The 25,721-nt window shown below is 50.9% G+C and overlaps 1 protein-coding gene across 4 annotated transcripts in view; it reads left to right on the forward strand.

Moving 5' to 3' along the window:
* FARP2 (FERM, ARH/RhoGEF and pleckstrin domain protein 2) overlaps positions 1–25,721 on the forward strand; it is an 89,948-nt gene that overhangs the window by 26,045 nt on the left and 38,182 nt on the right. For all 4 annotated transcript variants that reach the window (XM_065917215.1, XM_065917216.1, XM_065917217.1 and 1 more), the window contains exons 3-8: positions 12,929–13,033; positions 14,173–14,215; positions 15,346–15,424; positions 17,581–17,678; positions 19,710–19,824; positions 24,403–24,550. In XM_065917215.1, coding sequence (XP_065773287.1) covers positions 12,929–13,033; positions 14,173–14,215; positions 15,346–15,424; positions 17,581–17,678; positions 19,710–19,824; positions 24,403–24,550 — 588 coding nt within the window. The remainder of the gene's footprint in view (positions 1–12,928; positions 13,034–14,172; positions 14,216–15,345; positions 15,425–17,580; positions 17,679–19,709; positions 19,825–24,402; positions 24,551–25,721) is intronic.

A 25,721-nucleotide genomic window follows, 5' to 3' on the forward strand; every position in this document is an offset into this window, starting at 1 on the left:
TGGAGTTTTCTCTGAAAAGCTCTATTAATTGTGGGGCGGGAAATGCCTGCATGCAACTACAAACAATTCAATGAATCTCACTCTGTGTCTCTGAAAAACATGATCTTTAAAGATGAATTTTAAATGCCAGAATCAAATGTCAGGAGAAAATGAGTTGGCTTTTCTTTTTGCCTTCAATGAATGGCTAAAGATTAAAATTAAAGATTTGGTTTAGAGAGCATATTCACTGGCCTTGTATTAATAGGATGGTGTTTATTACAGTGTCTGCTTATTTGCAGCTCTTCCTGGTGCTTCTAGCCAAAGATAGTGAAAGGGAGCTTGCAGCTAAGCTGTGGGAGCCTGGGGGTGCTGCCATGTATGTCACCCCCGTTACCCATCCCCATTTGGGCTGAGCTGATCCTGACGATCACCAGGGCCAGCTCAGCGCAGTCCCAGATGCATTGGAGCTGCAGTGAAACTGGTGGTTAAAAACGAAACAAAGCCTTGGGCACTGAAAACTGTAAGACCACGGAAAGAAATGAAACACCTAAATAAACCAGTGGAAAGATCCTCCATCTTCATGGATCAGCTGACTTACTACTGTTACACGAGCAGTACCCACCGATGACCTACAGATTGAACGTGACCCTGCGAAACCCCCGCTCTTTCACAGAATTTGACAAGCTAGTCTTAAACTCATGTGGGAATTCAGAGACCTAGAACACCAACAACAGTCTCGGGAAAGAAGAGTTGGAGATCTCACACGAGTGAGAGACATGTCACATGGCTGCAACAGCAATCCAGGCTACGCTCTGTGTCTGCAGATTCACCCGACCAGGGGCAAACCCTGGACGCATAACCCGCAGACCCGGGGGGCCCCTCGGGGCCTTGAGCATCTGCGGATCCACAGGGCCCATGGATACCTGGGACGATGGCATAGTCAGTGGAATAGAATTGACAGCCCAGAAATAAATCCTTCCGTGAAGTCAGACCTCTGCCTCACACCGCACACGAGAATTCCTCAAAATGTGATCTCAATGTCAGAGTTACTAATAAAACTGTAAAACTCTTGGGAGAAGACCTAGAAGTAAATTTTCATGCCCTCAGGTTAGACAGTAGTTTCTTAGACATGACACCAAAATCACAAGTGACAAAAGAAAAACAGATAAATTGGACTTTGTTTTTCAAAAAGTTGTGCTAGAAATAATGCTACTGTGAAAGTTAAAGGAATTTTCTTTCTTGATTTTCAGTGATTCCAACAAGAGGCTGAGGAGATGCCAGTCTGCTCTGCCGTCCTCAGGAGAGCGTTTCCCCACTTTCCCCTCCTGCACATGGCCGTGGGTGCTCACTCGAGGCCCTGAATCTGAGCTGCATTCCAGATCCGCAGGCATGCCGTGTCTGTCGTCCACGTGAGGTCCACGCGGGCCTCAGCCGTCCGGTTCAGGCTGCCTGCTGACCTCTAATTTCTGGAGGAACTTTTATTTTCCCTTTTATTCCTTAGTTGTTTTTCTTTTCTTTGAAATCTCACTTTATAAATACATCGACATCTTCCATTGACCTTTTGGAGGATCTTCTTTTTTTCTTTATGTGAAGTTGTTCTGGGTTCGGTTGCCACCTCTGCTCTGTTCATCGGGGATTCGTCTGTCTGCTTCCTCGGGCCACACCTGTTTCAGGCCTTTGGCGTTAAGCGTCTGCTCATTCCTGGTTGTCGTGCCTAAGTTCCAGGCTGATCGGTATCATTCCAGTGACCTCTTTAAAGGCCACAGTTGGGTACTGCAGGCAGGCCTCTGCTCTGCGGGTCTGTGGGGGTGAGCAGAGTCCTGGCCGGGAGCAGGTGGGCTCCCCAAGTGCACTCACATCAGGACAGGCACACTAGCTGGACCTCCATGGACGCGGAAGAAAGAGGAGGAGCACCCCAGGGACTCACTGCGCCGGGAGATCCACGGCTGAGCTAAGTACACCCTCCGTCTTATTTTTCCCTGATGCCGAGTTAAAGAAAAGGAATAAAAACATGGCAGGTGGATCGCCCAGCGACTGAACCCCATCAGAGAGACGGCAGGTTGCTTCCTTGGCTGCCGCCGGTGGCATAACCCGTGTGAAGATGTCGGGGAGCACGGGCCTTGTTCACCGCCTCCCCCCCCCACCGTGTGCTGAGCCTCTGCTCAGCTGGGGGAGCGGGGACGGGCCTTCCCATCTCCTGCAGGGAGAGGGGCTCCCCTCTCGCTCCTCTCTGCCCCCACCGCAGCCCTCCACCCTCGGGGACCGGTCAGGAGACCCAGCCCCACCCCTGGTCCCCAGGCCGCCACGCCTGCCCCGCTCGTGGCCGCTGCCGGGAGGTGGCTGGGCCGGAGTAGGGACCTGTGCACCAGACATCTGAGCGGGCCAGGTTTAAGCCTCACCTGGGCCAGCAGCGTCGTGCTGACGTCTGCACTTGGACTTCGGCGCTTGCTGTGGATCTGGTTTCCCCCAGTGTAAGCACTCCACTCTAGGCTGTGCTGTCTGGGCGCCATCCGCTATTTGAGCTGGGAGCCGTGCGATAATTCAGTAGTACTGCAGACTAACTGGGAAGGGGGAGGGCGCGTGGCAGAGCCCAGGGCAGACGGCGGCCCACCCCACCCCATACACGTGGCCCCCGATGCAGAGCCGGGCCCTCTCCCTGTGCGGCCCCCGGCGGGTGAGAGGGCAGGGCCTGCAGGTCCATCTGGGTCACAGAGCAGGCTGCGGGGTGCGGGCTGGGAGCGGCCCAGCGGCCCGGCTGGAACTCACAGACGAGTAGCAGGTTCGGGTCTGGGGTCTGGAGCCCATCTCGCTGAGTGGTTGGAGGAGCTGCCAGAGGAGGAGCTGGGGCATCAGCGGGCCCACAGACACGAGAGCTCTCGGGTGGTCTCTGAAGACACGCGTGGCTGGCCTTAGAGACACACTCTCCCCCTGAGGAGCAGGCAGGGCCGCCCTGTCCTCACGCTCCAGCGGGGCTCCAGGCCTGCAGCTGTCAATGCAGGGAGCAGGGGCCCTGAGCACATGGCGCCTGAGGAGCCCGGAGACCCTCAGGCCTGAACGGGCTTCGGAGCAAGGACCCAGTGCCTGACAGAAGTGCTGCTGGCCTTTCAAAGGGTCTGCAATGCGAGGGGCTGCAGTTGCCTCTGGGTCACGAAGTCACTGTCGCTGCACCGTGTGATTTGCAAGCAGAAGTCTGGGGCTGATCTAATTATTAGATGGAAAAACCGTCCATCCTGAGGCTCACAGTGGAGATGTGGGTTTGGTGACAGGAGCAGAAATGTAGGTCCTGTCATTCGGTAAATGAGCTGCAAAGGACACATGGAACAAACAAGTGGAAGGACGGAGTCAAGCATTTTCTAGAAGCATTTTCCCACACTGCGCAGACAAAGAATAAAGAAGTACTTTGTTAGTGAAGCTTCTGTAGCTCATTTCCATCCAGACAGAATCTTTAATGGTACTTTTGTTGATGTAAAGTTTTAACAATATGCTTTATGTCTAAACTTGGAGACGAGCTCTGCTGCGGGGACCAGTTGAGAAAATGGAAACCCTGCACCGCACACTTGTGACCTGTATTTTCTGTGTTATGTTGTTAGTGCCTTGTCTCTCCAGCTTGGGGTTCGCATCCCAGTCCTGGTTCAGGCTGTGAAGTCAGGCTCGGTCGTGTCTGTTGGGGGTGCAGGTTCTCGGGGCGCCTCCATGTGGTCAGACAGCCCTGTTCCCTCTGACCGCCCCTGTAGGCCCAGACTGTGGGGACGCACTCCACCTGATGGTCAGTGTCTGCATTTCTAGGAGCAGAAGGTGAACCCTGAGTGCGGAAGCTGTGAGAGGGCACAGCTGGGTCTGGGGCTGGCTGCTGCTTCGGAGCTGGTCCAGCAGCACACCAGTTATTTTTCCTTTCACTGTCTTGACCGCTGATGCCAGGACAGAGGGCGCTCAAGCGTCCGGGAGCGGCCTGGATGCCATGACTCTGCCTCCTGCTTCCCTTTCCTGGTCTCTGTGTGGCCTGCATGGTCCCTCACACGTTTCTTGTCCTCTTGTTCGTGGTGGGTTATCCCATCTATTAACAAATGACATTGGATTGGATGTCAATATTTATGGTCAAAACTGAAGGTTCTCAAGGCAAGAATAAGGAAGTGGTTTGCCATTCCCTTCTCCAGTGGACCACGTTTTGTCAGAACTCTCCACCATGACTTGTCCATCTTGGGTGGCCCTACATGCCTTGGCTAATAGTTACATTGAGTGAGACAAGGCTGTGGTCCATGTGATCAGTTTGGTTAGTTTTCTGTGACTGTGGTTTCCATTCTGTCTGCCCTCTGATGGTTAAGGATAAGAGACATGGAAGCTTCCTGATCCCCATGAACAGTATGTAAAGGCAGAAAGATAGGTCGCTGAAAGATGAACTACCCAGGTTGGTAGGTGCCCTATATTCTCCTGGAGAAGAGCAGAGAAATAACTCCAGAAAGAATGAAGAGACGGAGCCAAAGTGAAAACAACGCCCAGTTGTGGATGTGACTGGTGATGGAAGTAAAATCCGATGCTATAAAGAGCAATATTGCATAGGAATCTGGAAGGTTAGGTCCATGAATCAAGGCAAATTAGAAATGGTCAAACAGGAGATGGCAAGAGTAAGCATCACCATTTTAGGAGTCAGTGAACTAAAAGGGACTGGAATGGGTGAATTTAATTCAGATGACCATTATATCTTGTGGGCAAGAATCCCTTAGAAGAAATGGAGTAGTCCTCATAGCCAACAAAAGAGTCCGAAATGCAGTACTTGAGTACAGTCTCAAAAATGACAGAATCATCTCTGTTTGTTTTCAAGGCAAGTCATTCAGTTTCAGAGTAATCCAAGTCTATGCCCCAACCAGTAAAGCTGAAGAAGCCAAAGTTGAACAGTTCTATGAAGATCTATAAGACCTTCTAGAACTAACACCCATAAAAGATGTCCTTTTCATTATAGGGGACTGGGATGCAAAAGTAGGAAGTCAAGAGTCACCTGGAGTAACAGGCAAATTTGGCCTTGGAGTACAGAATGAAGCAGGGCAAAGGCTAATAGAGTTCTTCCAAGAGAATGCACTGGTCATATAAACACCCTCTTCCAACAACACAAGAGAATACTTTACAGAATGGACGTCACCAGATGGTCAACACTGAAATCACAGTCAGCAAAAATAAGACCAGGAGCTGACTGTGGCTCAGATCATGAACTCCTTATTGCAAAATTCAGACTTAAAGAAAGGAGGGAAAACCACTAAACCATTCAGGTATTACCTAAATCAAACCCCTTATGATTATACAGTGGAAGTGACAAATAGATTCAGAAGATTAGATCTGATAGACAGAGTGCCTAAAGAACTATGGAAGGAGGTTCACACACTGTACAGGAGGCCGTGATCAAGAACTTCCCCAAGAAAAAGAAGTGCAAAAAGGCAAAAGGGTTGTCTGGAGAGGCCTTACAAATAGCTGAGAGAAGAAGAGAAGGTAAAGGCAAATGAGAAAAGGAAAGATATACCTATTTGAATGCAGAGTTCCAAAGAATAGTAAGGAGAGATAAGAAAGCCTTCCTCAGTGATCAATGCAAAGAAATAGAGGAAAACAATAGAATGGGAAAGACTAGAGATCTCTTCAAGAAAATTAAAGATACCAAGGGAACATTTCATGCAAAGATGGGCTCAATAAAGGACAGAAATTGACAGAAGCAGAAGATATTAAGAAGAGGTGGCAAGAATACATAGAAGAGCAATACAAAAAAGATCTTCACGACCCAGATAATCATGATGGTGTGATCACTCACTCACCTAGAGCCAGACATCCTGGAATGTGACGTCAAGTGGTCCTTAGGAAGCATCACTGCGAACAAAGCTAGTGGAGTTGACGGAATTCCATTTGAGCTATTTCACATCCTAAAAGATGATGCTGTGAAAGCGCTGCACTCAATATGCCAGCAAATTTGGAAAACTCAGCAGTGACCGCAGGACTGGAAAAGGTTGGTTTTCATTCCAATCCCAAAGAAGGGCAATGCCAAAGGATACTCAAACTACCATCCAATTGCACTCATCTCACATGCTAGCAAAGTAATGCTCAAAATTCTCCAAGCCAGGCTTCAACAGTACATAAACTGTGAACTTCCAGATGAGTCAAGCTGGATTTAGAAAAGGGAGAGGAACCAGAGATCAAATTGCCAACATTCCTTGGATCATAGAAAAAGCAAGAGAATTCCAGAAAAACACCTACTTCTGCTTTATTGACTCTGCCAAAGCCTTTGAGTATGTAGATCACAACAAACTGTGGAAAATTCTTAAAGAGATGGGAATACCAGACGACCTTACCTTATCTGCCTCCTGAGAAATCTGTATACAGGTCAAGAAGCAACAGTTAGAACTGGACAAGGAACAACAGACTGTTTCCAAACTGGGAAAGGAGTACGTCAAGGCTGTATGTTATTACCCTTCTTATTTAACTTCTATACAGAGTACGTCATGCTAAATGCCAGGCTGGATGAAGCACAAACTGAAATCAAGATTGCCGGGAGAAATATCAATAACCTCAGATATGCAGATGACACCACCCTTATGGCAGAAAATGAAGAGGAAATAAAGAGCCTGTTGATAAAAGTGAAAGAGGAGAGTGAAAAAGCTGGCTTAAAAGTCAGCATTCAAAAAATGAAGATCATGGCTTCCGGTACCATCACTCCATGGCAAATAGATGGAGAAACAATGAAAACTGTGACAGACTTTATTTTCTTGGGCTCCAAAATCACTTCAGATTGTGACTGCAGCCATGAAATTAAAAGACGCTTGCTCCTTGGAAGAAAAGCTATGACCAACCTAGACAGCATATTAAAAAGCAGAGACATTACTTTGCCAACAAAGGTCCGTCTAGTCAAAGCTATGGTTTTTCCAGTAGTCATGTATGGATGTGAGAGTTGAACTATAGAGAAAACTGAGCACCGAAGAATTGATGCTTTTGAACTGTGGTGTTGGAGAAGACTCTTGAGGATCCCTTGGACTACAAGGAGACGAAACTAGTCAATCCTAAAGGTCCTGAATATTCATCGGAGGGACTGATGCTGAAGCTGAAGCTCCAATACTTTAGCCACTTGATGCAAAGAACTGGCTCATTGGAAAAGACCCCGATGCTGGGAAAGATTGAAGGCAGGAGGAGAAGGGGACGACAGAGGATGAGATGGTTGGATGGCATCACCGACTCAATGGACATAAGTTTGAGCAAGCTCTGGGGGTTGGTGATGGACGGGGAAGCTTGGCGTGCTGCAATCCATGGTGTTGCAGAGTCGGATACGACTGAGCATCTGAATTGAACTGAAGGTGTTTTCCAGTTATTGTGTGATTTATTCATTTACAGACGTCTGAGTGCCTGTCATGTAAATGACTCTACACAGAGAACCCCGTGGCAATGCTTTTATAATTTAAGTGTCAGGAACCGCCCAGCGTCTGTCCCCACAGAGAGCCTGTTCTGTTGGAAGCCCGCGTGTGTGGTGAGTTGTTAATTGCTGAGCACGAGTCAGAGTGCGGCTTCTGCTCTCTGCGCACCTGTGGTCTAAGGAACCTCTCTGTCCCTCATGTCGAGCGCTCGGTGCTGTGGCTGTTACAGACTGGAGGGGACTGGCGTGTGCCTGGGTGTCATCCTGCCCCCGAGACCTGTCTCTCAGCTCATAGCCTCCGGGGAGTCCGTTCTAGGTGGAGCACCGTGCTGGACCTGGGCTTCTTGGGTGCGCTGTGCTCTGGGTCACCTTTCTGCAAGGGCCCTTGACTGGAGGAGATTGATCAGGGCAAGGTTTAGGGAGAGGCCTGGAAGTCATTCCAGGCAGTGTCCAGCGGTGCAGCCAGGTGCCTCGGGCGCTATACGTACGTCCTGACACCATCGGGCAGAAGTGAAGCCTCAGAGCATCTCTGGAGGGATCAGTGTGAAAGGTGAAAGGTCGCTTTCCCCGAACTCCCAGAGCTGTTTGAGTCCTGCTGCCCCTGTGTCGACCTTTGCACTGAGGAGTCACCTACACACTTGGGCGCACGGCCCCTTGGAGTGCAGCCTGGTGAGCCGACGTGTGTGCACGTGCCCCCTCCCCCGGGAGCCGGCCAGAGGCCCCCCTGTGCCCTCACAGCCCCCACAGAGCCACTGCTTTGATCTTCAGACCGTGAGCGGTTTTGCAGATCCTCAGCTTGCCACGAATGTAATCGTTCGGCGGGGGCACTGACGTCTTCAGTGATCGGCATCGCTGCTCAAAGTAGTGCTTTCTTTTGTTTCATCGCTGGGTCATATTTCATTGTGTCAACAAAACCACGTATTATTTGTCCACCCTGTCTGATGTTTCCGTTTTTGCTGTAAATAAAGCTGCTGTGGACATCCGTGCTCACGTCTTCTGTTTGCATTGACAGACATTCCTGTGGCGTGTGTGCCCGGGGCTGACCGTGCAGTCACAGGCGTGTGTGGGACTTCAGAGGAGCCTGTCCGTCACTTTCCCCAAGAGACCCGCAGCCTCACATCCCCAGCCGTGTGTACGCGCGTCCTTGCCGGTCGCGGCACCGCCGGGCCTCTTGCTTTCAGAGTCCTGGGGGCTCTGGTGTAGCATGGGCAGTCACACGGCGCAGCTCTTCTCTTCGTTGGTGGTGTTCAGTCGCTCAGTCGTGTCTGACTCTGTGCGACCCCACAGACTGTAGCCCACCAGGCTCCTCTGTCCGTGGGATTCTCCAGACAAGAACACTGGAGTGGGTTGCCATGCCCTCCTCCAGGGGATCTTCCTAACCTGGGATTGAACCCCCGTCTCCTACATTGGCAGGCAGGTTCTTTACCACTGAGTCACCTGTGAAGCCCCCTTCTTACTGTGTATTGGCCGTTAACTATGTTCTTTGAAAGTGCCTATTCAAATATCTTGCCCGCTTCTCTTCAGATGAACTGTCTACTTTTCCCTTATGATTTGTGGACCATTGTTGGACTCTCGTGTTGCAAACATCTAGTTTATGACTTGCCGATTTCATGCCTTCCCAGTGTCCTCTGATGTATAGAAGTTTGGTTTTCAGGTGGTCCATTTACCCAGCCGTTCTTCTGTGGTTTAAGTGTCTTTTCTGTCACGTGGCCCGGTTCTCCAAAACCAGCGGTCATTGCTAGGTCCCTGTGCCCCTTCCGAGGAGGGTCTGCGGCCCCCCGCAGTCCGCACGTGTGTTTACAGGCTGTGTCTGTCGGTGCAGCGGCGCGTGTGCTGTTCTGCAGCCGGCTGTGTTCTCACAGTTCGCCTTGGTGCTCCTCTCACTTCCGTGCAGAGAGCTGCCTAGCGGCCTGGCCTGTGCTGCAGCTTTGGGCTGCGTTAATCGTCTGCTATGAGAAGCGCTGTGGTGACGAACGTTCTACACGCGTGGCTCAGCAGCTGTGAAACGCGTCTTTTGGGGCCGCACCGTGTGCCTTGCGGGCTCTTAGTCCCCTCCAGGTACGGCCCCGTGCCCCTCAGCGGTGGCGCGCGGAGTCCTCCCCACCGGGGAGTCCCGAGGGACCTCGAGGAGTGGGGGCTTGAAGAGCGCGGCGGACATCTCGGTCTTGGTAGCTGGCTGCCGCGTGGGCTCCGGAGAAGGTCTGTTTGCTCCCCCTACCCCACAGGGGGCCTTTCCCCCCACTCCCTGACTCGGCGCCTTCAGACCCCGCCCGGCTGATGGACAGAAGGTGGGTCTCCGTGTAGTCCATCTGCGTTCCTCTAACTCCGTCTCAACGTCACCTAGGTTTCTGTTTGCGTCAGCAGCCTGTCCTTATGCCCATTTTCTATTCGGCTGCAGTTCGCGTGTTTGAGAGAAGTTAGCCCTTTGTGATGTGCGCTCCGAAAGTTTCTCGTTTGTCTTGAAGACGTCTTCTGACTTCACAGTGCTCCCTTGTGTGCAGATGTTTCCGTGTTAGTGTTCAGTCTCTCAGACCCCCTGTGATGGCTGTTAGCTGCTGCCGTGGTCTTCTCCCACACGGAGTACCAGACAGATACTGCAGGCCTTACGTGGGTAGGTGCTTATGTGTTTAGAGATTTTATTCATCTTGAACTTAGCGTGTGAGATAAGGATACACCTTGTTTTTCCAGATGGATAACCAATGGCATTTATGGAATAGTCTGTTTTCTCCCCCTGGTTGATCTGAAATGTCACTGTTACCAGACGTTCACCTGTTTTACGTTTTGGGTTTATTTCTTCACCTCTCGCTCTGTTCCCCTGAGTCATCTGTGCGGACGTGCACCAGATGTTTTCATTAGTGTGGTTTCTCAGCAATTTGACTATCTGCTAAGCCTCATCCTCTCTTACTTTTCTTTTTCAGAATTTCCTTGACCATTCTTGCATTCTAAAAAAGTAACACATCCGCTGTGGAATGAGCCGATCCTTTCCTTAAAGAGCCCTCTCGGTACTTTTACTGGGGCTGCCAGGAGTCTGTGGGGCAGCAGCAGAACCGACGTCCCTGTGGGTGTCTCTCCAGGATGGTGGCTGCTGTCCACCTCTGCCCCTGATTCTCATAATCATGTGTTCAGACTTTCCTCCGTAAGGCTCTCTTTTGTCAGAAGTTTATTCCAAGATATTTCAGCTCTTTCATTGCTGTTCCAAACGTGGTTGTTCCTTCGTCTCTGTCCTAAAAGGGCCACAGATATCTGTACAGTAATTTCCCCATCTCCTGCATGAATCCCATCTTTTGTGTAGTGAGTTTCTAGTTGACGTAGTGCCTTGAAGCTCGTAGGGCGGACGTCACAGGACCTTGACCCGGAAGGCCTGCATCTGTGTTCTCTGTGAGCTGTATCTTCAGGGAGATCACTTTGAGTTCACCTTTCTGTCCTGACAGAGTGCTCATTCCGTGGTTCTCCGTGAGCATCCCTGCTAGGATGAAGGACAGGTTTTTATTCCTTCAAATGACAGTTTTCATTTCAGGAGGCACAGCACCTCCCGAGCACGCAGGGAAAAAATCTGGTGGTTAAACACGGATATGTCCCTCTCCCCCCCCTTATATTTATTATATCTTAACTGTACAAATGACATGCCTGCTGATGCAAAATTTAGACTTTAGTATCTAGGACTAGTTAATAATTGAGGTGAGCGTGGCAGGCCTTACCCCATCCCCTACTTCTGCTCAGACCCTTGAAGATGCAGCACACAGCCTTCCCGATTGTCTCTGTGGTGTGTTAGTGCGCGCTGTCCCCGTGGTGTGTTGGTAGGGCACGCTCTCTCTGTGGTGTGCTGGTAGTGTGTGCTGTCCCTGTGGTGTGTTGGTAGGGCGCGCTGTCTCCGTGGTGTGTTGGTAGGGCACGCTCTCTCTGTGGTGTGCTGGTAGGGTGCGCTGTCCCCGTGGTGTGTTGGTAGGGCGCGCTGTCCCCGTGGTGTGTTGGTAGGGCGCGCTGTCCCCGTGGTGTGTTGGTAGGGCGCGCTGTCCCCGTGGTGTGTTGGTAGGGCGCGCTGTCCCCGTGGTGTGTTGGTAGGGCACGCTGTCTCTGTGGTGGGTGCTGTCCCCGTGGTGTGTTGGTAGGGCGCGCTGTCCCCGTGGTGTGTTGGTAGGGCGCGCTGTCTCTGTGGTGTGTTGGTAGGGCGGGCTGTCTCCGTGGTGTGTTGGTAGGGCGCGCTGTCCCCGTGGTATGTTGGTAGGGCGCGCTGTCCCCGTGGTGTGTTGGTAGGGCGGGCTGTCTCCGTGGTGTGTTGGTAGGGCGTGCTGTCTCCGTGGTGTGTTGGTAGGGTGTGCTGTCTCTGTGATGTGTTGGTAGGGCGGACTGTCTCCATGGTTTGTTGGTAGGACGCGCTGTCTCCGTGGTGTGTTGGTAGCGCATGTTGTCTCCGTGTTGCATTGGTAGGGCGCACCGTCTTCGTGGTGTGTTGGTAGGGTGTGCTGTCTCTGTGGTGTGTTAGTACCGTGTGTTTTATGAAAGGGAGACACAGTGTATAGAGAGAAAACTCCTTTTCTTGACTGAGCTGTTGTCCTGACTCTGTTCCATGACGGTCCATACAGAGTTCCGTGTTCTTCTCGAGGGATGTGTGATTTAATTATGGATGCGTCCATCACTACTAATTTTACAATTCTTTGCCTGTCTCTCCTTGAGTGTTAGCTCTGCAGCTGTTCTGGGTTATCTGCAGAAGGAAGTGAAAGTGGAGTTGCTGGAACAAAGGTGTGTATGAGGTGTTTTCACCTCGTCCAGGCAGTGAATGTGGTCTCCAGGCAGCCACGCCACTCTCTGCGAGCATCATCATAACCTGTTTGATGGGTGAAAGGGATACCTCACTGTTTTCATTTATTTATCACCAGAGGGCTTGAGTTCCTTTGTCTGCCTGAAGCCATGCGTATTTCTTCACACAGTTTGTAAAAGCAGCATGAGACATGAGTTTTTTTCAGCACAATTCAAGATTGTAACTTTGCTCGGTGTCTTTCTTTTCAGAAAATGTTTATTTTTGTTTCATCGCATCTGTCTGTCCTTTGTGCTCTGCTTAGGGGACTCTCCTCACCCGGAGGCCACAGACACAGCCTCCTCTGTTCCTCCAGCCTTTCGTCCGCTGGAACTCATCTTTGTGAGCAGAGGGAGGGCTGCCCTCTGGCCATGTGAGGGGCGGCCAGGCACTGCGTTACAGCTGGGGTCCCCTGCGGACATGGACACAAGACTCACCTTTTTAGTAAATGTCGGGGTCCTTTGATGATATGTTTACTGAGGCTAAAAATGGCTCCTGTAACCTTAAAGTTATGAAAGAATGTAACTAAACGCACTCTGAGAATGTCAGATTGAGGCCTTTTTAGCTGCACTGGGTGTCAGTTTCTGGGAAGGGAGAGCCTGTTTCATCTGTTTGCCCTGTGACAGTTTGTGAGCCTCATCAGAAGGGAGAGGGAAGCAGAAGTTAAAGTAGCAAAGTTTTGCCTGTGGGGAAGGACTCATGCCCAGCGTTGGTAAACCTTTGTTATTGAAGGTCGTGTAATTAATCCTCCTCCTGTTTTCTTTATCTCATCACAGCCTAAGTGTGATGGCCAGGTGTTACTGACGCAGGTGTGGAAGCGCTTGAATCTGATAGAATGTGACTACTTCGGCCTGGAGTTTCAGAACGTGCAGTCCTGCTGGGTACGTTCCATGGCGTGTTTTTGAAAAGAGGCTCCGAATGAGCTGCGGGATGCTGACGGTGGTGCTCCTGGGCTGCCCCGGGACCTGCTGGCGTGATGCGGGCAGGGCACGCTGTGACCCTCAGACTGCACGATTGAAATGTCCTCTGTACGGCTACAGGGCAACCCTTCTGCACAACTGACAAAAGCAAGTAGCACAGATCTCCTGTGATACTCGTTTCAAGGCTTGTTCAATCGCTCAGTTGTGTCCGACTCTTTGCAACCCCATGGACCGCAGCACGCCAGGCCTCCCTGTCCTTCACCATCTCCCGGAGCTTACTCAAACCCATGTCCATCTAGTCGGTGGTGCCAGCCAACCATCTCATCCTCTGTCGTCCCCTTCTCCTCCTGCCTTCAATCTTTCCCAGCACTGGGGCCTTTTCCGATGAGTCGTTTCAAGGATGGATTTGAGCAAACTGCTTTACTAAACTGGTTATACTCATTTTACTTAACAGATGAACCGTCAAAGTGTGGAGCTTTAGTGTTTATAGGTGGAAATGTTTTAAAGAAACCAAATGGCATCATGGAGCCACGGCCATGCCATCACACAGTAGTCCTCTCGTCAGCTTGCTGCTTACAGAGGCAGCGGGTGCTGGCATGTGTATGGACTTAGCAGATACCCCCTACATACACACACACACCACACGCCCACACACACCACACACAGCACACGCCATACACACATACACACTCACACCACACATCACACACACTCACACACAGACATCACACACAAATACCACATCACACCCACACCCCCACACACACCACACACCATACACACACACCACACTCACACACACACCCCCACACACACCACACACCATACACACACACTCACACACACCGCACACCTCCATGCACACACCTACACACACAGAGTTCTGTGTCCACTCTGCCTGGAGACAGCACACTCTGTGACTCAGTGGTTTACAGCCAGCCCTGCAGGACTTGGCATCTTTGTATCAAGATTCAACATGGGGGGGATGTTCCTGCTTTAAATGTTTGTCTTAAATATAAATATTTTTGTGTTTTGTAATATACTGATTAAATAGAGAAGTAAGTTAATGAATTTGATATCTTTTCTTAAATTCTCTTTAGATCTGGCTTGAACCTATGAAACCCATCATTAGGCAAGTACGAAGTAAGTCCTTTTTTGACTCTTTAAAATTCTGTTCACCTGAGATGCTTGTCCTTGACTGTTCAGATACAAGGCACAGCCGGCCGTGGCCGTCACCCCGGGGCGGCAGTGACGCACCACCCGCGGCAGGTGTGCTGGGAGGCCGCTTTGCCGTTCAGCTTCAAGCTGTGAGACGTGGAGGGTGGGGCATCACCTGGCTCAGATGCTTCCTGGTTACCTGCCTCACCTGTGGGAGAAGTAGGGTTTGCTGGTCGGTACTGCTTCAGTTTTTGGCCAATGTGCAAAGTGAGTGTGCAGCTTCTAATTATGAAAGGACATTCAGGGTGACATTAGAACTCACCTGTAACATTTTTAGAGCTAAATTGAGGGGGAGAGGATTATGGGGGGAACTTCTGTTCACTTAGAAGCCAAGGCCATTTCAGTTGCTGTAGCATTTTAGCAAAGCAGTTCCTCTTTTCTGTTGGTGAAAATTACTTGACTGGGTTATTATTAAAATTTCAATAAAGCTGAAATACTTATGAGCTAATATCTTATGCTTTTCCTTTATAGTAATCAGGTTGTCCTCGTTTCACATATTGAATGATAACATTTCTCTTTCTCTAAAGTATATAAGGATTTAAAGAACAATGGCCTTTTAATTTTTTTATTTATTTTTATTTTTTGGCTTTGGCACTCTGCTCATGGGATCTCATTTCCCTGACCAGGGGTTGAACGCAGGCCCTGGCAGTGAAAGCCTGGGATCATAGCCTCTAGGCCGCCTGGGAGCTCCCAGACTTTTTAAATTATTGCTACTACTATTAGTATAAACACTGTAATTTTTTTATCACTTTTTTACTCCTAAAATAAGAAGAATATATTTTAAGATTTTAATGTGCAGTCTTTTTTTTTAGGGTTTCAAACTTTTAGTAACCCCTGCTTAATACAGAAGTTTTTCATTTTTTTCTTTGCTACATGTGACCGGTACTTAGGACTAATAACTTCATGCACAGGAAGGGTCTTAATATCCTCTTACTTGAAAAGACTTGCTCTAACAGTCCGTTTGAAAGCACCAGCTCAGTTATGCCAGAACATGCAGAGAGATAGCAAATACAGAGAGTGACTTATTTGTGGACTGTAAATTTTTCTTTCTATAGGACCAAAGAATGCAGTGCTTCGCCTGGCAGTGAAGTTCTTCCCACCGGACCCGGGTCAGTTGCAAGAAGAATACACACGGTAAAGAGCCCGACTGACAGAGCGCCGTGCGCGGGCCCCGCTCACCCTCTGCAGCACCTGCACGTCCCCTGGGCGCCTGGTCAGGGTCCTCCACACAGAGAATAGCCCAGTGTCCGTGTCCAAGCTGGGACCAGAGTGTCACAGCTAAAAGCAGCATTGTTGGAGCTAACTCCTCACAGACCCAAATGCAAATAGGATTTAGAAGAAAGATCGTGTTATAAATTTGAGAATTCAAAGAGGGGTGTTAGGGTACTGCTGAACAAACATTCCCCGGATGAGCCTAGATTTGTGTGTGCACAAAGCTTGGAGAAGGACATGGCAACCCACTGCAGTGCTCTCGCCTGGAGAATCCCACGGACAGAGGAGCCTGGCGGGCTGCCGTCCACGGGGTCTCAGAGTCAAACACGACTGAAGCGACTCAGCATGCTCGCAAAGAGTTTGTAGGAGTTTTGCCCATCCCTTTACCATTTTATCAACAAAATGACTTTAACTGGGAGAAGAACCAAGTGTGAAAGTCTTTAGGAGTATACGGAGCAGAAATTCTTCAGGGGATCTCTTTTCTGCTGCTTTTTTAAATTCAGGATCAATCCTTTGCAGAAATGATTGAAAGTGTTTGCAGTTGTTTTACCTTGGTATTAAGATTATGGAAGTGGTTTTTTCCCTTGTGTTTTATGTACTGATTTTATCACGAGGAGTAAAGCGAAAATCTAAAAATCAAGTAGAAACCCAGAGTCGGATATAAGTGAAGAGAGGGCTACAGTGACGATGCAGTGGTGACAGAGTAGCTTCCTGACCTGACGTGGATTTGTACCTGAATCCTCTGGGTCTTGGACCGTCTGCGTGGGTCTCTGCCAACTGTTCCATTGTCACAAAGCCACAGGCTGGGCTGCATGGAAGCTTAGACCATGTGGCTCCAGCCGCAAGTCTTCGCAGGAGGGAGGCCGACCCCAAGGACAGCAGAAAATATGAGTGAGCTTATCTTAACGGTGCATTAAATACCTGACATTTACCAAGAAGTCCCTCTTCGGGAACCACTTTTAAACATGTATGCCTCGACAACTGTGGGCAACAGGAAGTGTCAGCCTAATTCTGTCCTGGGGCCAAGTCGAGTTTATGCAGAAGGTCCTTGTTTTATTAATTAAAAAATGACGTATCTGTGGTAAAAGAAAAAAAGCTGTAAAGTTACGTGGAGTAAAAAGTCAGCATTCCCCTCACTGCATGCCACCCCAGCCCCTGCAGGCCCGACATGGGGAGGGGGGTCCGAGTCCTCCAGGTGGAGCCCCCGCGCCGGCAGCCCGGGGGCCTTAAATGAGTGTCTCAGAAAGCAGCGGCAGACGCACGCGCAGAGCCGTGGGCGGCTCTGTTTCTCTTACCTGCGTGCCCACTGGCTGCCACGGGCGTCCTTCCACGCCGGTGTGCGTGGCTGCCTCCGGATTTGGTTAACCAGCCTCATGTCGGTGCAAGTCTGGGTTGTGTCCTGCTGTTCTCTGCTGTAGTGCTGCAGATAAGTCTCCTTCTGCACACATATTCGTGAGTCTGGAAACATTTCTGTAGGAAAAAAAGTTCACGGGGTGGGATTGCTTTAGGAGGGGGACGCACATTTCCGGTGTGAGCCCAGTAGGCGCTGGTGCTGACACTGGTGTGTGAGCCCCAAGAAGGACAGGGCGGCTGTCCTGCTCCCCTGCTGTCTCCAGCGCCTGGAGCAGCCAGGTGCTCGGGGCTGCTCGCTGGTGAGTGAATGAATGTGTAAATGGTGTCAACCCACCCCCTGCTACACTCTCACCACTTAATTCAGGGTGCCTGTGTCTCAAATTCTAGCCAAGACCGGGTATTATCCATCTCTCTGAGACTCGCAGCCACACTTGACGCTCTGTCCTTGTTGGCTCTTTCGGCTACTTCCCACAAAACCGTGCGTGCGGTTGTGTCTGTGTAACACAGGGAGCACGAGTCTGTGAGCTGCCCCCTTGAAAGCGTGGCTCCAGGTGGTTGGTGCCCGGGGTGTGGTGTGCCGCCCGCCGCATGGATGCTGAGCGCTGTGGGGCCAGGCCGCCTGGGCACCGTCTGCTCCGTACGGCCGGGCTGTGTGTCCTCCAAATCACGGGGACGTGTGTCCCAGGGGCCTTGGGCCTGACTTCTGTGCTTCTCCCTCCTCCTAGCTACCTGTTTGCCCTGCAGCTTAAGAGAGACCTTCTGGAGGAGCGTCTGACCTGCACGGACACCACGGCCGCCCTCCTGGCATCCCACCTCCTGCAGGGTGAGTGTCCTCATGCGACCCACATTCATGGGACCTGCTGCGCCCAGGTTCTTCTGAGGGGCTAAAGGTTAACTTCCTGTCTGGGCGGGGGATGGGCCGTGCGAGACCCCAATGGTTTCCCTTGGCCTCAGACCTCCAGTTTGGGCTCCAGGCTGTACCCTGACTCTGGGGTGACATAACTACCCCCACGAAAAGGCAGGCATCAGTCCCTGAAGGACAGAGGAGACCCTCCAATATCTCAGCGGGAGATGCTTCAGAGCATGAAGCGTTATGTGACTTCAGACATGAGCTGGGAGAAGCGCGAGGGGAGGCTGTGGGAAGCAGGCGTGTGCTGCCCCTGTGCAGGACAGGAAGTAGACCCAGAGGCTCCTGGACTGCACCATGTCCTCTATGCAGAATGGGTGCTCTGGAGCGGGGGCGCTGGACCACGTCCTCTGTGCAGAATGGGTGCTCTGGAGTGTGGGCGCTGGACCATGTCCTCTGTGCAGAATGGGTGCTCTGGAGCGTGGGCGCTGGACCGTGTCCTCTGTGTAAAAGGGGCGCTCTGGAGTGTGGGCGCTGAACCACATCCTCTGTGCAGAATGGGCCCTCTGGAGTGTGGGCGCTGGACCATGTCCTCTGTGTAGAATGGGTGCCCTGGAGTGAGGGTGCAGGAAGCAGGGCAGAGAGAGGCTCCAGCATGTTAGGACCACAGGCTATGTGCCTTTCCTTGGTCCTTCCCTGACACACCATCTCCAAACAGCAAATGTTCTCATAGGTTTCCCATCCTGCCAATTGGGTCTTGTTCACGGTTGGCAACGCAAGTGTTGAAGCATGTTTGTTGTTGTTCAGTTGCTAAGTCATGTCTGACTCTTTGCGACCCCATGGCCTGCAGCACTCCAGGCTTCCCTGTCCTTCACTATCTCCCGGAGCTTGCTGAAACTCACGTCCATTGAGTCGGTGGTGCCATCCAACCATCTCATCCTCTGTCGTCCCCTTCTCCTCCCGCCTTCAGTCTTTCCCAGCATCAGGGTCTTTTCCAATGAGTTGCCTCTTCTCACCGGATGGCCAAAGTATTGGAGATCAGCTTCAGCATCAGTCCCTCCAATGAGTATTCAGGACTGATTTCCTTCAGGATGGACTGGTTGGATCTCCTTGCAGTCCAGGGGACTCTCAGGAGTCTCTTAGTTCTTGTTTGTCCTGGGTCGTCTCAGACGGAAGGTAGTCTTCCGTGCACACCGCCATGTGGCGGGACCTCTTGCCTGAGGGCTGTGTGTGCAGCTCACATTTCCCTCAGTGGCTTGTCCTCCTGGGCCTGTGCTGTGCAGACTGGGGGCTGGTGAAGACGCACCGGGCCAGACGTCCTGTAGGGTTCCGACCTGGTCCTTGGCTTCAGAGACACGTCAGGCAGCTGCCAGGACGCACCGGGGCTGAGGTTCGGACGCGGCACCGGGTGGTCCTGATCTGGGTGGTGGGTGCGGGGTGGGGTGGGCAGCTCCTCTTGTGTACACACTTGTGCCAAGGTGTGACCCTGTGCCTACAGCTCTTCTGTGAGTGTGAGACTGTCTCCAAACAGTATATTGCTTAGATGATTGGGCTTTAACCACTGTTTTTCAAATAAGCGGAGCCTTAAAATACATGAACTAGAGAGACAGTCATTGTTCCTTGAGAATTTGAGAAGTCCTAAAGGAAAAAACAATTTAAAATACACTATCCCGAAACAAAACACAGGGCCTTATCCAGGGTGTGATGGTCTTGAGACAGCTGACAGAGAAAGCGTGGATGAAAATGTAGCTGACAGCAGCTCAAGATTTGCCGCCCAAGTTGATCGCCAGCATCTTCCCTGTTCAGGAGTCAGGAGAAATTCCCTTCACCTGCCTGTGTGTTTGCTCCTAATAGCATACGATATCTGGGAAGCTCTAGTACAGAATTTTGTTTGAGGGGTACATGCTTTTATACAGAGTTAGAATAGTGTTTTGCTTTTAGCCCCCGCATTACACCTTGTACTCTTACTGAGCACTGAGGTCACGTGCCGCTCTTCTCTCACCCCAGCGGAAGTCGGGGACTATGATGAGGCGCTGGACCGCGAGCACCTGCGCGCCCACGAGTATGTGCCGCGGCAGGAGCGCGCCCTGCACAGGATCCTGGCGTTTCACCGCGAGCTCGCGTGAGTTGGGCATCATCAGGCTCGGGCGAGACGCTCACCCCCGCCCCTCCCCGGGGCAGACCAGGTCCTGTGGCGGCCACGCCCGGTCCAGGGTCCGGGGTGGGGTCGTCCGTGCTGCGGCCCTGTTGTCCGGCTCCCCGACACACGGCCCTGGGGTGAGGTGAGGGTGACCCGAGGAGGGGCTAGAGATGGGGAGGCCGGCCGGGCTGGAGAGCCGCTGGCGGGGAGGGGTCCTGGAGGCCTGGGCCCTGCAGGGGGCCTGCAGATGCAGACACACCGACGCCCTGCAGGTGAAACTCCACTGCTGTTGGCTCGGGGGCGGGGGGGAGGGGGGGGGTGGCTTTGAGTGACGCAGACCCAGATCAGACCCTTGATGATCCTCTCCCCTTCCTGAAGCACTGTGCTTGTCCATCATGTGTTCTACTGCTCGCAGCCACAGGGGCCTTCTCGTGTCTGGTCGGGTGGCACTGGCTTCCAGAGCTGTCAGTTGTGACCTGGACCACAAAGATGAACCACAAGAATGAACCACAAGAAAGAACAGAAAAGATGAACCGCAAGGATGAACCACAAGAATGAACCGCAAGGATGAACCACAAGAATGAACCGCAGAGATGAACCGCAAGGATGAACCACAAGAATGAACCGCAAAGATGAGCCACAAGGATGCACCCGAGCCAACAGCCTGGAGCCGTACGGGCGGCCAGCACCCAAGGCTCTAGTCCTGCCTTAAGCTGTGGAGCCAGAAAAAGCCTTGTAGAGCCTGAAACTGTGAAAGTCCTGGAAGAAAACAGGCAGTGTGTTCTTGGACATGGACTTTAGCAGTACAGTAGGCCCCTTAACAGAGGCTTGAGCTGGGCACGTCCACTCTCACACGGGCAGTTTTCAGCAGCAGATGCTACGTGGGGTGAATTCTCAGAGGTAGAACCATGGATACTAAGGGCTGACGGGGGGTGTGTGCAGAGGGTTGGGGTCCCTAACCCCGGATTTTTTCAAGGGTCACCTCTATCATTCTGGATCTGTCTCCCCAGGCAAGGAGAACAAGCAGAAATTAACAAATGGGACCTAATAAAACCAAAAAGCCTTTGCACAGCAAAGGAAACATCAAAAAAACAAAAGGCTACCTACTGAATGGAAGAAAATATGTCTGGTAAGGAGTCAGTATCCAAAATACACACAGAAGTCATACAACTGAACACGAAAAAACGAACAGCTTGATTGAAAATGGAGCGGAGGACCTGAAAAGACATCTTTCTAAAGAAGCACACAGACGTGAAAACAGGCTCAGCGTCGCTAGTCATCAGGGAAACGCGCTGAAACCACAGTGAGGCACCAGCGCCCGCCTATCAGAGGCTGTTACAAAACGGACAAGAAAGAAATCAGCAGAGGGATGGAGGGAGATGTGGGGGGGGGCGGGGTGTGTACATGCAATGTGTATATATACACACAATGGAATACTACTCAGCCACAGTAAGAAAGAAATCCTGTTATTTGCAACAATACAGGTGGACCTGGAGGGTATTGTGCCAAGTGAAATAAGTCAGACAGAGAAGGACAAATACTACATGATTTCACTCACATATGGAATCTTAGAAATACAGCAAACTAGTGGATAGAACAAAAAAGAAACGGATGCATGATATAGACCACAAACTAGTGGTTACCAGTGGGGAGAGGGATGGGAAGGGGTGGGATGGGGTAGAGGAGTCAGAGGTAGGAGCTACTGGGGAGAAAACAGATTAGCTACAGACTGTACTATCCACACAGGGAATGCAGCCAGTTGTTCAGTCGCTCAGTCCTGTCCGGCTCTGCGACCCCGTGGACAGCAGGCTTCCCTGTCCTTCACCATCCTCTGGAGCTTGTTCAAACTAATGTCTACTGAGTCAGTGATGCCATGCTACCATCTCGTCCTCTGTCGTCCCCTTCTCCTCCTGCCTTCAAACTTTCCCAGCATCAGGGTCTTTTTCTAATGAGTCGACTCTTCGAATCAGGTGGCCAAAGTATTGGAGCTTCAGCTTCAGCATCAGTCCTTCCAATGAATATTCAGAACTGATTTCCTTTAGGATGGACTGGTTAGATCTCCTTGCAGTCCAAGGGACTCTCAAGAGTCTTCTCCAACACCACAGTTCAAAAGCATCAATTCTTTAGTGCTTAGCTTTGTTTATAGTCCAACTCTGACATCCATACATGACTAATGGAAAAACCATAGCTTTGACTAGATGGACCTTTGTCGGCAAAGTAATGTCTCTGCTTTTTAATATGCTCCCTAGGTTTCTCATAGCTTTTCTTCCAAGGAGCAAGCATCTTTTAATTTCATGGCTACAGTCATCAACTGTAGTGATTTTGGAGCCCAAGAAAATAAAGTCTGTCACAGTTTCAATTGTTTCCCCATCTATTTGCCATGAAGTGATGGGACCAGATGCCATGATCTTAGTTTTTTTAATGTTGATTTTTAAGCCAACTTTTTCACCCTCCTCTTTCACCTTCATCAAGAGGCTCTTCAGTTCTTTTTCACTTTCTCCCATTAGGGTGGTGTCATCTGCATATCTGAGGTTATTGATATTTCTCCCAGCAGTCTTGATTCCAGCTTGTGCTTCATCCAACCCAGGATTTCACATGATGTACTCTGCAAGGAGATCAAACCAGTCAATCCTAAGGAAATCAGTCCTGAATATTCATTGGAAGGACTGATGCTGAAGCTGAAGCTCCAGTACTTTGGCCACCTGATGCAAAGAATCGACTCATTAGAAAAGATCTTGATGGTGGCAAAGATTGAGGGCAGGAGGAGAAGGAGAAGACAGAGGATGAGATGGTTGGATGGCATTACTGACTCAATGGACATGAGTTTGAGCAAGCTCTGGGAGTTGGTGATGGACAGGGAAGCCTGGCGTGCTTCAGCCCATGGTGTTGCAGAGTCGGACATGACTGAGCGAGTGAACTGAACTGAACTCTGCATGTAAGTTAAATAAACAGGGTGACAGTATACGGCCTTGATGTACTCCTTTGCCAATTTTGAACCAGTCCATTGTTTCATGTCCAGTTCTAACTGTTGCTTCTTGACCTGCATACAGACTTCTCAGAAGGTGAGTAAGGTAGTCTGATATTCCCATCTCTTGAAGAATTTTCCACAGTTTGTTGTGATCCACACACTCAAAGGCTTTAGTGTAGTCAATGAAGCAGAAGTAGATGTTTTTCTGGAATTCTCTTGCTTTTTCTGTGATCCAGCAGATGTTGGCAATTTGATCTCTGGTTCCTAAATATATAGCCAATATTTATAACAACTATAAATGGAGTACATAATCTTTAAAAATTATGAATCCTGTTGCACACCTATAACATATAATATTGTACATCAGCTATACGTCCTTTTTAAAAAGACAGGAAATAAGTGTTGGTGAAGATGTGGAGAAGAGGGGAACCCTTGTGCACTGTTGGTGGAAACGTACATTGGTGCAGCAGCTGTGGAAAATAAAATGGAGGTTCTTCAAGAAACCAAAAATAGACTCAGTATTCTATAGTGTATATCGGAAAAGAATCTAAAAAAGAGTAGACGTATATATGTGTGTCAGATTCACTTTGCTCTACACCAAAAACTAACAAAACATTGTAAATCAACTCCAATTTAAAAAATCTAAAATAAAAAAATAAAAAATCTAAAATAAATAAAATTTAAACTAGAGCTACCATATGGTCCAGAATTCCACCCCTGGGTGTTTACCCAAAGAAAACAGAAACACTGATGGGAAGGGATGCACACACCCCCATGCTCACAGCGGCGTTCCTTACGACAGCCAGAACAGAAACACCCCCTCAGTGCCCATCAGGAGACGAGCAGGTGGAGAAGACGTGTACATACCGTGGGGTTATCGCCTCGCTGATGGCTTATTGGAGTGGTAAGCGTCTAGTCAGCTTCAAAGGACGGACATTTTCATCCAAGAATGAAATCGCAGGAATGGCGTCAACCAAGCAGTCGTGTTATTCCTAAAAGATCCCAAAACTCAGGCTTTCAGAAGCAAGAGGAAAAAGAGCTGTTTATGGAAGTCACTCGTGGAGGCTTTGGGCTGTCCTGAGCGCCCACCCTGGAGCCCCTCACTGTCTGGACTGTGTGCCAGGCGAGGATACCCCAGCTATTTTGGTGATTCTATTTTTGTTCATTTTCATAATTTAATTTTTATAAAGATATTCTAATGGTTAGCATTGTACCTTTTAAAGTTTTGAAGTGGGTTCAATGAGATACTAGGGTTATCCGTGCGTTATTTGTGGTGTGTCCCGTATTTAGTATTCGTCTCTGCCTGTAATGTTTGCACATCACTTTGTCCATATTAAGATAAAATTATAAGGCTGAACACCTCACGAGTTGAAAGAAGAGATCCGCCCCTGGGGATTGCAGAACCGAAGGAAGGGGATGGCTCTGTGGCCTGTGTGCCGTGTTATTTGCCGCGGGTGGGTATCCGTGGGGGAGCGGCCAGCCCTCTGGAGATCGGAACCCCTGGGCTGGTTGTGTTCCCTTCTGTTTTCTCGGCCTCTCTGTCTGAGTTTCTGCTCTCAGGAGCGCTGTGAACTTGCTGTCTTTCATTGCAGGGGCCAGACGCCTGCTGAGTCAGACTTCCAGGTGCTGGAAATTGCCCGGAAGCTGGACACGTACGGCATCAGGTTTCACTCGGCTTCTGATCGGGAGGGGGCCAAGATCAAGCTGGCCGTGTCGCATACGGGCATCCTGGTGTTCCAGGTAGGTGGGCGGGGCGCTGTGCTCACCTGCGCTGGGAAGTCTGTGGCTGAGTCACCTCAGACTGGGAGGCAGAGTGTTGCGGACTGTGGGATCCAGCCTGTCCCCCTAGAGAGGTCGTTTCCTAGTCCTGGACTCTGTCCCGGAGCCCGCTCTTCCTTCTAATGCTGTTTGGAAGGTCCCCTGACCCGGAACCTCACCCCAGGGCTCAGAGTGCCCTGCAGGCAGCGTCTCCCCCGGGGCTGAGGGGCCGCTGCCCATGGGGTCTCCGCCACGGGCCACAGTCCCACTGACTGCGGGAGCCAGAGCTGCCTGGAGAGCTTCTGGGGTGGCCCCGTGGTCCTGGGGGTGTCTGCCCCCGTTGGGTGTGAGCGTGGGAGGAGACACCGGAAGGGCCCGAGCTGTGTTTCTGGTGACGTGTCTGTGTGCTGGGCCGGCTGAAGCACCCGGAAGCAGCTGCGGGCGCCGGCCTGGGCTCCAGAGCCCTCCCTGGCATGGGCCCTGCCCGGGACCTCGGCGCCTTGGGGAACGCGGCCGCCGGCTGCAGCTCCTCCCTCCATGGCCAGCTTCACGCCGCCCCCCGAGACGGCCAGTCTGGGCCCGGCCTCCCCGACCAAAAATGCTTCGTTTCACCGTCTTTGCCTTTCTCTTTTAAAATTAGGCATCAAATTTCAGTTTCCTGTCAGAAAGAATGTCAGGCTTGCACTTAGAGTCAGCAGTGTGGCCTCCCCCGAGCGTCCAGGCCCTGCCATGCCCAGGCCCCACACGCACGCCCTCTGCCGGCGGCCCCTGCCCGGCACGCGGGGGCAAGCTCAGCCCTGAAGAGTCGAGGCAGTCATTCTTCCAGAAAAGGGCAAGTCATCTATGACCAGAAGAAATTGCAAAAGCAAAGGATTAAGGAGTTTGGGTTAAAGGCGGCAGATTGAATCCATTTCCACTCCCTCAGAATCCCCACTGGAATGACAGTGAAGGGATTTTTTAAACTTTCCATCAGTAAGACCCAAGGATGGGTCTGAGCAGGGAGCAGGGGCTGTTAGCCGAGTCTGGGAGCTCGGAAGGCCAGTGGGATGACGGCGGGGTGCAGGAGTGGAGCTGAGACCGGCGGGCGGAGGCAGGACAGTTAGAGCGCCGCCCCGCCCCAGGCGAGGGCCTCCCCTTGGAGGTGGAGGTGGAG

The sequence above is a fragment of the Muntiacus reevesi genome, chromosome 1, assembly GCF_963930625.1.
Source record: "Muntiacus reevesi chromosome 1, mMunRee1.1, whole genome shotgun sequence".
NCBI lineage: Eukaryota > Metazoa > Chordata > Mammalia > Artiodactyla > Cervidae > Muntiacus > Muntiacus reevesi.